Source organism: Oryza sativa, chromosome 11, assembly GCF_034140825.1.
Source record: "Oryza sativa Japonica Group chromosome 11, ASM3414082v1".
NCBI lineage: Eukaryota > Viridiplantae > Streptophyta > Magnoliopsida > Poales > Poaceae > Oryza > Oryza sativa.
This window is the reverse complement of record NC_089045.1, coordinates 8,799,060-8,812,063: the sequence shown is the minus strand read 5'-3', so window position 1 is coordinate 8,812,063 and position 13,004 is coordinate 8,799,060. Positions and strand designations below refer to the sequence as shown.

The following is a 13,004-nucleotide window of genomic DNA, read 5'->3' as shown; positions in this document are numbered from 1 at the left end:
TTACGATTTTATTTTTATTTTTAGGCCTTAATAGTAGTGAAAGCACCATGTGCATATAATCTTTTTTTTTCAGCTATGATTGTGGCGGATCTATGTATACACCTTGATGGCATGTTGTCCTCTCATCCCTTGTTCTTAAATGTGATGCTTTCATTAGCCAAAATATATGTATATTGCAACTTTTCCAATCACCTAGATATAGATCTAGAGGAGAGAGAGAGAGAGAGAAATATATATTGTCCACACTTCCCACATTGTAGAAAAAATATATCTATGTTAAATTTTTAGATCACCATCCCCTAATTATTTATATTTCTCTTGCCCATAGCGAGCAAAGTTTAATTTGTTTTTAATTTACTTTTTAAATATAATTTTAAATGAAATATTTCCATAGTTATAGACAAACAAATGATGTATCATATGTCGAGGTATTTGCCGTTATATATGATCAAGTATCTAAATATATCGATATTGCCAAGGCGCACGCTTACAGCAACAATACAACAAAGATACGTTATGCATGTGCTGACTGTAAGAATGAAAAAGTATGGGTAGACAATACGAGAGTAATTGGCCACTTGGTGATGCGTGGATTTATGATGGGTTACTGTTGACGGTCCTTAAGTACCAAATCCGACCGTCAAATCCTGCATAAAAGCGAATGAAGGAATGTAAAATAAAATACCAAACTTTGAGATAGTGGTTATTATTAACCATTTCCAATAGTCATGGTGAATATTTGTTTATGGACTAAAACCACGTGTAGATGAATTGGAGGGCACACAAACCATAGCAAAACCGATATATTTGAGGTCAACCCGCGTGTAGATGAATTGGAGGGCACACAAACCATAGCACCTTCATGAGGGCCCACAGGACAATGACTCGGGTGATAACAGGGGAGACAGGTGGCGAAGCGGAACCACCACAGTGATTGATCGCCCCCATCTTTCACCTGTCGCTTCCAGATGCCTTCCCAATGATGGTTATGGTGGTTTCCTCGGTGGTTACCAATTTAAGCCACTATCATTGGGAGCTATAAAAGGAGGAAAAGCTTTCACTCACAACACACAACAAGTGGAATACAACTCACACATTCAGACTACTCTCTAGTAGAGTTAGAATATATGAAGAGAGTAAGCGGAAGCTCCGAAAAGAGTGCCCCAAATGTCGGAGTTCTCTCCGGGAGTTTTTGAGGAGTGACAGAAATGTCGGCATTCTTCCAGGGGAGTTCCAGAGGAGTACCGAAGATGTCGGCACTCTCTTCAATTTTGTATCTTGATAGATACTTATTTTATAAGTAAGTATTCGTGATCTCCTTTAGTATTTACTTTTCGTATTAAGTAAGATATATTCTCATCGTTGCGAGTCATCACTCTGCTTAGGTATTGTATCTTAATCTTCTAGTGTGACATCGATATTAGGGTAGTAATCAATAGCATAGACGCGAAGTCTATGTTGGATGTTACATTTGTTAGTCGTGTGCTCCACGTGTTGTAGAGGAAGGCGGCAGGTGACGACAGCCCTGTCCATCATTCATAATCCTCTATGTTCGGATACATCATAGAGCTGTAGGCTGGAGTCTCGTCGGTAGACCAGGGTTAAGCCGGTGCCCGAAGTAAATGATAGAGTTTTATCTTAACGTAATTAAGGCAACTAACCCATAGGAGTGATCTCTATCCCAAGCCTACCATTTAGTTATTATCCTTAGAAGAATCATGTTTTTAGATTATACATACACGTTCCCTGTGGATACAATACCCTAAAATACTCTTGAGTAAAAGCTACAACGGTATTTGTGCACTTGCAGATTATCTCATGTTCGTAATTAATACCAATAGTTACACGATATGGATCAATCATGGCGAGCAAAAAGTGGATCTCGATGACAAAGAAGATCGATCGGATGTTGATCACATGGATTCTGTTGATGGTGATAGTTGTGATGATAATACCATTGATTTAGTGATGGTGTCCCGTGGATGTGTATTTTAGACGGGAAAAGCACTATAGGTTTCTCTTTTAGTATTTCCGACACCTATAGTGCTGACATATATATTTGTTTTTGTAGTAGTAGTAGTTCAATGCGGGCCACTCTAGGTTAAGATGAGGATACATTATGAAAAAGAAGTTCGTACCGAATCTCCATTGGCATCTCCATCCTCCCACGTGTCCTCGTGTTCCGCATCTGTTCATTGTTGTGCCGAACAGAAGAAAGGGAGCCGTACATTGTATAGACTTATATCTACTACTACTCACCTCAACGGTTTAGTTGGCAACATTGGTCTGATGATAAGCGTTACCCCTCAGCTGATTGTCGATCCTCAGCCGAATGCCGATATAGCCTGAGATCAGCTACTCGGTGTTTCTCCTAGGGCGAATGCCGATATACCCTGACAATTTTTTGACCAAACAATATAGCCTGAGATAGGTACTTAAGGTTTACCACGATACAGATTGGATCGATAAGGGGAAAAAATGTACACGGTGAGGCTGTGAGCAACAGATTAGATGGCCTGAAAAAAAGGCCCATAATTATAGCTAGTACATCGGCTGGATGGTTAAGATAAATCGATCTAGTTAAGCACCGGTTAGATCTTTCTATGTCAAAAAATAAACTCTTTGATCTTTCTAATTAACGTTGGAACTCGTCATAAAAATAATATAGATATAGATAGATAGCTAGCTATCTAGATAGATAGATAGATAGTGGACGTGACTACACAGTTAGTGATAGCTGGTTTGTCTAAACCAGCTATCACTCCACCTATAAGAGACTCTATCTACCTATACTTTAAATAAAATTTTCTCTTAAACTACTCATCCGATCTACGATCCGATTACACCGTTGTATTCGTAACAATTAAATCTTTATAACAAGATCTCACATGATTATATTTTGATAAAAAATTATAAATTACTTTTATAATAAATCTAAATTACTTTTAGATTTCACTAAATTACTTCTTCGACATATAAAAGTAAATTCAATAAAGCTTAAAAGTAATTTACATATATTATAGAAGTAACTTGTAACAAAAAGAAAGTAACTTTAATGAATTTACTTCTAATATCGTGACAAAGTTACTTCCGTTTTGTTTTAAGATACTTTTATGATACATGTTAATACCTTTTAGACTTTATTGAATTTACTTTTATATGTCTAAGAAGTAACTTAGTCAAATCTAAATGTAACTTTTATATATATATATATATATATGATAAAAGTAACTTACGTATATAATAAAAGTAATTTATAAATATAAATATTTTTTCATCGTAATATAATCATGTAAGATCTTGTTGTGAAGATTTAATTGTAACGAACACAATAGTGCAATCAGATTGTAGATCGGATAAGTAATTTGAGAGAGAACTTTAATTACAAGAAGGAATAAAAAGACATGCATGTCTAAGACGAAAAACAAACATACACGTCAGCACGTGTAGCAGTATTTCTTTTCATAATTCATTCGTCGCTGGTTAACACTAAACCGAGAAGCCTCTCAGTTTAGATTTTGCCATAGACAGAGATGTCCGACCAGCTGAGCAATCTCAAACTGTTATAATGAATGTATCATGATCTGACGATGCAGCGTTTTCTTCTTTTCTCTTATTAATATGGTAATATCTAGTCCTATGTAATGAACATGGTGTGTTTCTTTTGAATTGTCTTAATAATATAACTATGGGATTTTCCCACGCAATGTTGCACAGGGTAGTTAATTGGATTTGTTGTACAGCTCTTGCCTCTTTTTTTCTATATATAATTGTATTTTGTATACAATAGATATCCAAAGTAGGATAAGATTTAAGATAGAACATTTTTTTTCTATGTGATGTATACAACCGTTACTATCAATCCACACGTTATAGTTTGGTGTACTATGATCTAACTGTTTAGATTTTAATTTTTCATTCGATTAATGTTAGAATTTCTAGCCTCCACAACGATTGTGCTATTTCTTTTTCAAGTTGTCTTGATAATATACTTCCTCCATCCCAAAATGTTTGACGCCGTTGACTTTTTTAAAAATGTTTGACCGTTCGTCTTATTCAAAAAATTTAAGTCTTATCATTTGATTTAATGTTAAATATAGTTTTATGTATATATATAGTTTTACACATTTCACAAAAGTTTTTGAATAAGACAAATAGTTAAACATGTTTAAAAAAGTCAACGGCATCAAACATTTAGGGAAGGAGGGAGTAACAAATTAGTAAGATAGATAGATAGATAGATAATTTGGCACTAGAAATCTTAATCACACACTTTTATTTATGAAAAGATGGATATCACGATGCCAGGCTGATCAATTTTAATATTATTAGTCCATCCTCTAGCTTCAAACTCCATTAGCCAGGATAGGCTTCGACCAATCACACCAAAACCTGACAGAAAAAATAACATGATTAATTTCTACTATAGTAGGTTATCAGCACTCACCAGAGCACCAGAGAGAGTAGAGTACTCATATACCAAAGGTTATGAGCAATTTGATGACTTTTTTACCTGGCGATGAGGAGGAGGAGGCGGACGAGATGGCACCGGCGCGCAGAGATCACTGAGACGCAGGATCATTCGTTCACTGTACAGCTTCACCCTCTGCTTGTCCAATCCAATTAGGAAATACACACAGTGCATGTCCCTGTCCCGCACCTTCCTCACCGCCTCGCAACAGGGACTGTTTGGGGTACACAAAAATGTGGGAACTGGACGCTGCACCCTGATGAACTTCTCGCATTTCCTCACGATCTCTATCATGTTTGCATGGGTACATATTGGGTTCTTACCAATCACTGGGTGGGGAGAAATTACTGCACACACTAGTAGGAGGAGAATGACACCTTTCATGGACAACATCTTTAACACTGCAAATCTATCAGATGGTGATAGACTGAGGTGATGAAGGACATAAGTAACCAGAGATCTCTCTCTATATATATATATATGTGAAACTCAGTCAGAAGAAATTAAATTTGTATAATGAAGCAGATATGTAGTGATAGATGGATGCTCCTATAAATGTGGGTTGGGCAATAAAATCATCAAGGTGCTACAATTTATGACAAGTTGTATATATAGCTAGCACTATTTATATGTTAATCTGCATTATTTAGGATATCCATTCTTGGCTTTGAGATGTCTATTTAAGTCGAGTATATCCATGTATGAGGCTTCCTGGAATTAATCATCGCAGCTCATTTTTTTAAAAGAAAATACTCATTCAATTAATATGTTGGATTAAAATAAGGTAATAAGTACTCATTGGTTTCGACTCATTAATGAGGCATGCTCATAATTATCAGAGGGTGGATGTTTCAATAAATGAGAGTATATCTTCATTCTCACGCATTTATGAATGCATATCCTTTCGTCCAATATACATCATGTTGATGTGCAAGAAGCTCACTGGAATTAATAAAGCTCCTAATTTCAAAAACATTCCGTTGGACGTGCTAACCTGAATTTTACATTAGCTAACTCTTGTTTGGTAGATTGGATTCGCTAGATTGCATTGTTCTATTGATATTTGATGTTCTTTAGGGAGCTCCGTGTCTACCTTATATAGATTAGAGGGGCAATTTTACAAAGTGGAAAACATAGCCGAATAGGACTTCTATTTCCTAATCTATGGATGGTAATATTCAGTAGAGTCTTAGGATACAAGACAACATGCACTACTAAAAAAAGATGATTGACACCAGTTGGGAATCAACCATAGATAGCGAATGTCCCAACTGGCACCCAACAGGCAGAACTAATGACTTCAGTTGTTAGTGTCAGTTGTAGAACTGACACCTATAAAACATACTGATATCGATTTTTGGATAAATTCGGCACTTATATAGTATTATGGGTGTTGGTTCTACAACCAATTGCCACGTGGCTGTCTATATAGATGCAGATGCTTTATAACATCTAGCACCAATAATTGTATATATGTGCCGATTGTTGACCGGCCTAGACACGTGTCAATAACTTTAGGTTCCGGTATGTATTAAAAACCGAGACCTATATGACAACATTAAAAAAAAAGGCAGAACCTACCAAATTCACATATAAATCATACAACCACAGAAAATTCAAATTAATTCCCACTACTACAAAAACCCTCATAGAGACCGGCTCATAGGTGCCGGTTCATATAAAACCGGCACCTATAGAGCTTTTCCCACCTCCCTACGATGGAAAAATGTAGAACTAGCACCTTTAAAGATGCTAGAACTGGCCCCTATAATTGTTGATAGAAAACAGGAGGCCTGGGAGATCTGCTTAACTCCAGTGCAGGTCCAAAACTCGCCTTCGGATATGCTAGCGTGCCAGTTGATTTGACCCTGCAATCAACAAGAAACAAATACAAAGAAACCGCAGTTAAATCCATAAACGATAGCCGATCGGCTAGGTGCCGATGACATATCATTTTTCTTTGAGCCGATGTCATATATGCATCAATCGGCAAGCATTAAGAAATAAAACAGAACTAAATCTACTCGATCGGCTGTAGATATTAATAATATATAATCCTTATATTGATATATACTTAAATCAAGTGATTGGGATAGATCGGTCGCCATGCCGAGACAGTATAAATCACTTAGATCGAAATATGTATTAATAACGGGATTATATACATTCATAGCATAGCCGATCAAATAGATCTAGCATGTATCGGCTAATACTCCGATACCACTCTATATTAAGATATCAAAGCAAGTAGAATATATATATCAAACAAAAGCCTAATATACTTAAATGCAACAAGATCTTACTATAAAGGGTAGATTTAACGTATCAACGAAGCATATGGAGTAATTATAGTTAAATCAGGTAAGATCGGCTGAAACTCCGATGCTACCCTAATCGGCAATCAGAAGGCGGGCTAGAGGTTGATATTCTAAGCACGACTTAATAGATCAAACTCAACTGATGCAGCATTAAGTATGAAAAGAAGGACAATATCTAGACAATTAAGCCACTGGAAGTTTCATAGAGTGGTGGATATCCTATATAATCTAAGTCAACGTAGATGTCTAACCTAATCGGCTGCCCTCTACCGACAGATGTTAGCCGATTGTAGGTTAGATAGCGATATTGTCAGAGATTATGCAAGATATATGATAACTCGACGAATTACATAAACAAGATTAGAGTATCATAAAGATGGAAGCACTAATCCCGAGAACGCAAGCCGTCATAACAAGTTTTACCTCTTGTTGAAGATCGAAACCGATGCAGCTTAACCCGAAAGCAAGAACTCATCGAAATAAAACTAAAGCAAAAAGGGTGGCGATGCGCCGAGATTGTGTTGAACGTGTATGTTTGATTACATGGGGTTCGGGTCTATTTATACCCGAGAATTACAAGATATGTCCATATCGGACATGACTATTATCTCTAACAAACTCTAAGATACCATAAGTCTTTGCGGCAGACTTTTGCCCACACTTATCTCTAAGGAAATTACATAAAATATCCTAATTAATAGATACAATTGACTTCTCAGGACTCTATCCATGCGTGGCAATCATCTTGAAGCATATCAACTCAACCCGATATCGTACATATGTCGTATTGTTAGAATCGGCTGTATCACCTAACCCAGTCTGACTCGGACTTAGCCAATCCCAATCGTAGCCGATCCGGACTCCAGCCGATTCTTACCCTGTTTCCGCGATAATCCTTATCTTTGATTCCGCTTCGATCTAATCTTCCTTTCCGATGCTAATATTACCAAATTTGGTCATTAATAATAATATATTAAGGTACCGGTTAATTAAAGAACCGATACCTATAATATATTATAGGAACCGGTTGTTTTTAAGAACCGGCACCTATAACTTTGAGCCGAGCCCATCCACGCACCACACCCACCGCGTCCTTATCTATCCCTCCCCTCTCGATCTATCGTGTCTCTCTCCCTCGGCTCCCTCTCTCTCTCTCTCTCGCTGTCCTCTTCTCCCTCCCTTTTCTCCCGCCGTCTCACAGTGCCTGCCTGCGGTCAGCGGCTGGCCAGCGGAGGCAGCAGTGGTAGCCACGCCCTCCCCTATGCCAGATCAGGCAGGAGGGGAGGCGGCGGGCTCCTGCGGCGGAGGTGGAAGCGGCAACCACGGTGGCAGCCGCCGACCACGGGCTCCCGCGGCTAGCCGGCGGAGGCGGCAGCGGCGGCCACGGGGCCCGCCACTACAGAGGCCACGGCAGCAGCCGTCGACCATGTGCTCCCGCGGCTGGCCGGTGGAGATGGCAGCGGCGGCCACGACCTCCCCTCTGCCAGATCCGGTTGCCCGGCGTGCGGCGGCAGGAGGGGAGGCAGCAGCGGCGTGCGGTGGCGGCGGGCGATGGCGGGTCAACGTGTTTGTGTTGATGTGCCTTGATGATGCTCATGTTCTTGAGTTCTTGATGCTCATGGAGTTCTTGATATTCTTGGGTGAAATCGGGAAATTCTCCATGCATTGTTGTTGCCATTGATGTGTGATTAGGATTTTGATTTCGGATGTGAGGATGTGAGGTTTTCGATTTTGATATTTCTTCGGATCTGAGGATGTGGAGGGGTTCTGGATTCGGCTCGATTCGTGCCGGGTTTTTTTTAGCTCGTGCAGACATAAAGGTGTCGGTTCTATTTTTCCTATAGGTACCGGTACCAGTAGTAGGTGCCTACCAATTGGTGTCGGACGGAAAACCGGCACCTATTGTCAGTTCTCAACCGGCACTAATAGGGTTTACCATACTAGTGTCCATATGCATCCATCAACGTAACCACAATACATTCAAATATTTGCAAATTACATATTTACATCTCCCAAATTGCCCCAAGCCACCAAATTCAAGATAACCGAACACAATACACACACATATGTGTGTGTGTATATATATATATATATATATATATATGTGTGTGTGTATAGAGGGAAACTCAGATCTGAACCTCGGTCCATATGCTCCATGAATCCCGGCCATCCATCGTTCTCATGATGCGTGCGGCTAGTACATGGGTTAGTATGCACTAAACATTCATGAAGCTTACTGTGGGGGTTAAACACGTTGTTTCACAGTAGTACACCCGCATGGCACACAGTCAATGCTAGTGTAGGTCTGACGTAGGCCATGTACTCCCTGAGTAAAGAAAGAGAGCAAGTCAAACGAAGCTGATCGTAGCATTTATTCCTCCATTTGAATATTATTTCTTTCTCTTTCTTTTCTCTTGATATTCATAGAATGTAGCATAATTACCATTTTAGAAACTTCACTCATGCGATTATTTTAATTCACAATACATATCAAGTTATATACTATCATTTTGCAACATCATTTTATTCTTGGCATCACTTTGCAAATGATATTTTCATTGTGTTGTGTTTCCGGCAACAAATTTTATAGGCCATAAATTATAAAAAAATTAATTATATAGGCCATAAATTATAAAAAAAATATGTTTGGGTGTAGCATATATATGTAAAAATAACAATCACGTATTTTTTATTTCACTGTATGCCAAGTGATTTATGCTTTTTACGGTGTCATTTTTGGAAATCAGTTTGGCATAATGACATTTTTGAAATGTTATTTTGTTTTGCAAATATATTGTATTTTCATGGTGAGTGGACATTCAACTTTGATATTATGTTCCAATAAAACCAAACATATATTAAACGGACGTATAAAACAAGGTGCTTAGTTTCATTTTTTAAAAAATCATTTTTGGACATCAGTTTTGCCAAATGACATTTTTGCAAATATTAGAATATAATTCATCTCGATATATTATGTTCCATCAAAACAAGACATAGATTTAATTTTGTACGTACAAACAAGGTGCTTAGATTAATTAAAAGATCAATATACTTCATGTCTAGTACTATGGAGTGATTTGAGCCTTATAAGGAATTTATTAGAAAAAGTCACCTCACCCCCATCCCTTTTTCATTCTCTCTCTCCATAGCAGAATGGCCACAGGGCCATTGTGTACCTGCCCCCATCTTTTCCCTATAAGAGCTTGGGTAGGGTAGGTACAAGTTTGCATGAGGTTTGGTATAAAATGATACATTAGCTTCAACTACAAATATACACGTGTCACATGCAGGATTAGGGAGCACCAGAACCCAGGTTCATATTATCCAACTCCCATATATATATATATATATATGCAAATTTGTTTGGTGCTCCATGGTGCCCGGGCTCCATGATTTAAATTTAGTATATACTTAATTCAAATGAGTATGAAATTTTTTTAAATGTTTAGGTATTAACATTTACTACTTTACTAACTAGTTCAAAACAAGTTTGAACTGAATTTAAACATGTTTTTATTAGATTTTGATTCTAGGTATATAGCATCCAAATATATAATTAGGTATATACTCACAATTTGAAAATTTTGAAAAATTTGGACGAATTTGTGTATTTCATACCATGGTGCCCCTTATGAGTGTCCATGTCTGTATATATATATATATATATATATATATATATATATATATATATATATATATATATATATATATATATATATATATATATATATATATATATATATATATATATATATATATATATATATACACACATACAGTAGATAGGAATAGTTTTCATCTACATTTAATTTGTAAAATTACTTTATCATTTACTCTTATTTATATCCTAACTCAATTCAATTAAATCTATTATTTACAGTAGTCCCTATATAATTCAACATCGTATGAGAGTACTAAACACTTATATATATATATATATATATATATATATATATATATATATATATATATATATATATATATATATATATATATATATATATATATATATATATATATATATATATATATATATATATATATATATATATATATATATATATATATATATATATATATATATATATATATATATATATATATAATTAAATGTAGATGAAAACTATTCCTATCTACCGTAACAACCTGATATTCTCCTGTTTGTTGACCTAACTGTTTGTATCCGATCAGAACCAAACTAAAATTAACTGACCTAATAGCTGTAGTAACTTGTGTTGCGTATTAACTGATCCGTACGTATATATCCCAGTAACAGCTGCTTTATCGAATTCGAAATCGAAGTTGACATACTTATATTTTTTTTTTGAGGACGAGACATATACTTATATTTACCCTGGTCCGAACGAGACATATTTTCTTCTGTACTGCATGATCCGGACCAAACTATAATACGGATAGACATATAGCCGCGCGTACGTCCGTCAAACGTGTGGTTAATTACCTCTCCTAATCTATTTAACCAACGTTAACCCTGCATCGAGTTCTTCGTCCCCGATTGATCTCGCCGTCGACCACCACCACCACCACCAGGTAGCTGCTAGCTAGCTTGCCATGTCGTCGTTGCCGACGAAGGACGTCGTCACCGCGTCGACGGCCACCACTACGTCGGCGGCCGCCACCGGTTGCAACCTTCTCAAGATCAAAGTACGCAACGCGATCAAGAAATCTCACCACGGCAGCAAATACGACATCGAGTCGTCCAAGTTCCAGGCCGCAGGTCACACCTGGAGCTTCTTCTTCCACAACGCGAGCAAATATTCGGGTAACGGCTACTCCACCGTGTGCCTCAAGCTCCACGCCGCCGACCCCGGCACCGCCGCCGCCGCCGGCGGCATCCGAACCAACGTCCGGTTCCGCATGGTCAATCTGCAGCCGTGCGTGCCTCCGACGAACAAGGTGAGGAGCTACGCGACGTCGTTCCACGGCACCGGGAAGGCGGAGTACCGCTGCTTCACGTTCATCCGCCACGACGTTCTGGCGGGGCAGTGGTTCAGCACCGACGACGAGTTCGCCATCCACTGCGACGTCGCCGTCGTCGAGGAGGCCGTGGCGGCGGCGACAATGTCGACGGAGCTCGGGCCGGATGACCTGGATGGCCTGATGATGAGCTGCAAATGCAGCGTCGACAATGACGATGAGCCATGCAAGAGCAGCACCCGGCAGAGCCTCAAGGAGGCCTTTCGCAAGCACTTCTTGGGCTGTTTTGGGCCAAAGTAGCTATTTTAGCTATGAATTTATATTTATCTATATAGCCCTTTCTGCAATTTTCATTTAGGATTAGGATGTTGGTACTGTTAGAATTAAAAATAGTTTGTGCACTTTGCCATTTTTGATATGTATCTATTTATTATTTATTTATGTATGATATCTATCTATTTATTATTTATTTACTAGCAAAATGCCCGTGCGTTGCACCAGGTAATGTCGTGTTCGATAAATTTTGACTGAATGATTTTTTTAATCACAAAGGTTTTAAACAATTATTCCACGTGTACGTGTATGATATGAACTATGTTCATGACGCGTTAGCATAATGATTGTACCATGGGAGGAACAAACGGTGAATGCCTTACGTCACTTTTACACAAGAGTTGATGGACAAAAATTTGTATGATTAAAAAAAATTGTATTTAAAATAGGTAAGTTTATTATAAAACTAATGAAAACCAGCTTTTGCATATTTACTCATAGTCTCGTAGTGGTGACACATGGATGATATATAGCGCATAGACTTTAATATGTCGTGTTTCGTAGAAATTTTTATCTCAAACAAATATTAGAGTAAATATTTCGATCATTATGATGTGAAAAATAAAAAAATAGTTAAAAAATATCACTCGTCTGTGAAGTACGTACCTGTACCTTAACACTTATTTTTCAACGGAAATCAATTTGGTGGATTAGCAAACTGTAGGAAATTGACCGCAATTAACAAGTCTACTATAATTGTAGTTTTTTTAAAAAAAATATCAGTTGCCTGGTAAGATAGGCTTATCTCTCGCTACACATTACGATTGTCGATTAAAATGGTTAATGAGAATTTTAATATTGAGATTGCTATACACTATAATTTAAAAGTTGATGAAATTTTTTTCTTGATTTTGCACCGAAAGCCCATTTCTTCCTTCTTATTTAGCCCTAGGCTAGTATGCCCTTTCTGTTTTCCCCATATTAAGCGTAAAATTCGGGAT

General features: G+C 37.6%; 1 protein-coding gene across 1 annotated transcript; it reads left to right on the top strand.

Moving 5' to 3' along the window:
- Positions 1–11,364: 11,364 nt before the first annotated feature.
- LOC136354138 (uncharacterized) lies at positions 11,365–12,030 on the top strand. Its single transcript, XM_066305819.1, has one exon. The coding sequence runs from the start codon at positions 11,365–11,367 to the stop codon at positions 12,028–12,030; it is 666 nt and encodes a 221-aa protein (XP_066161916.1).
- Positions 12,031–13,004: the final 974 nt, after the last annotated feature.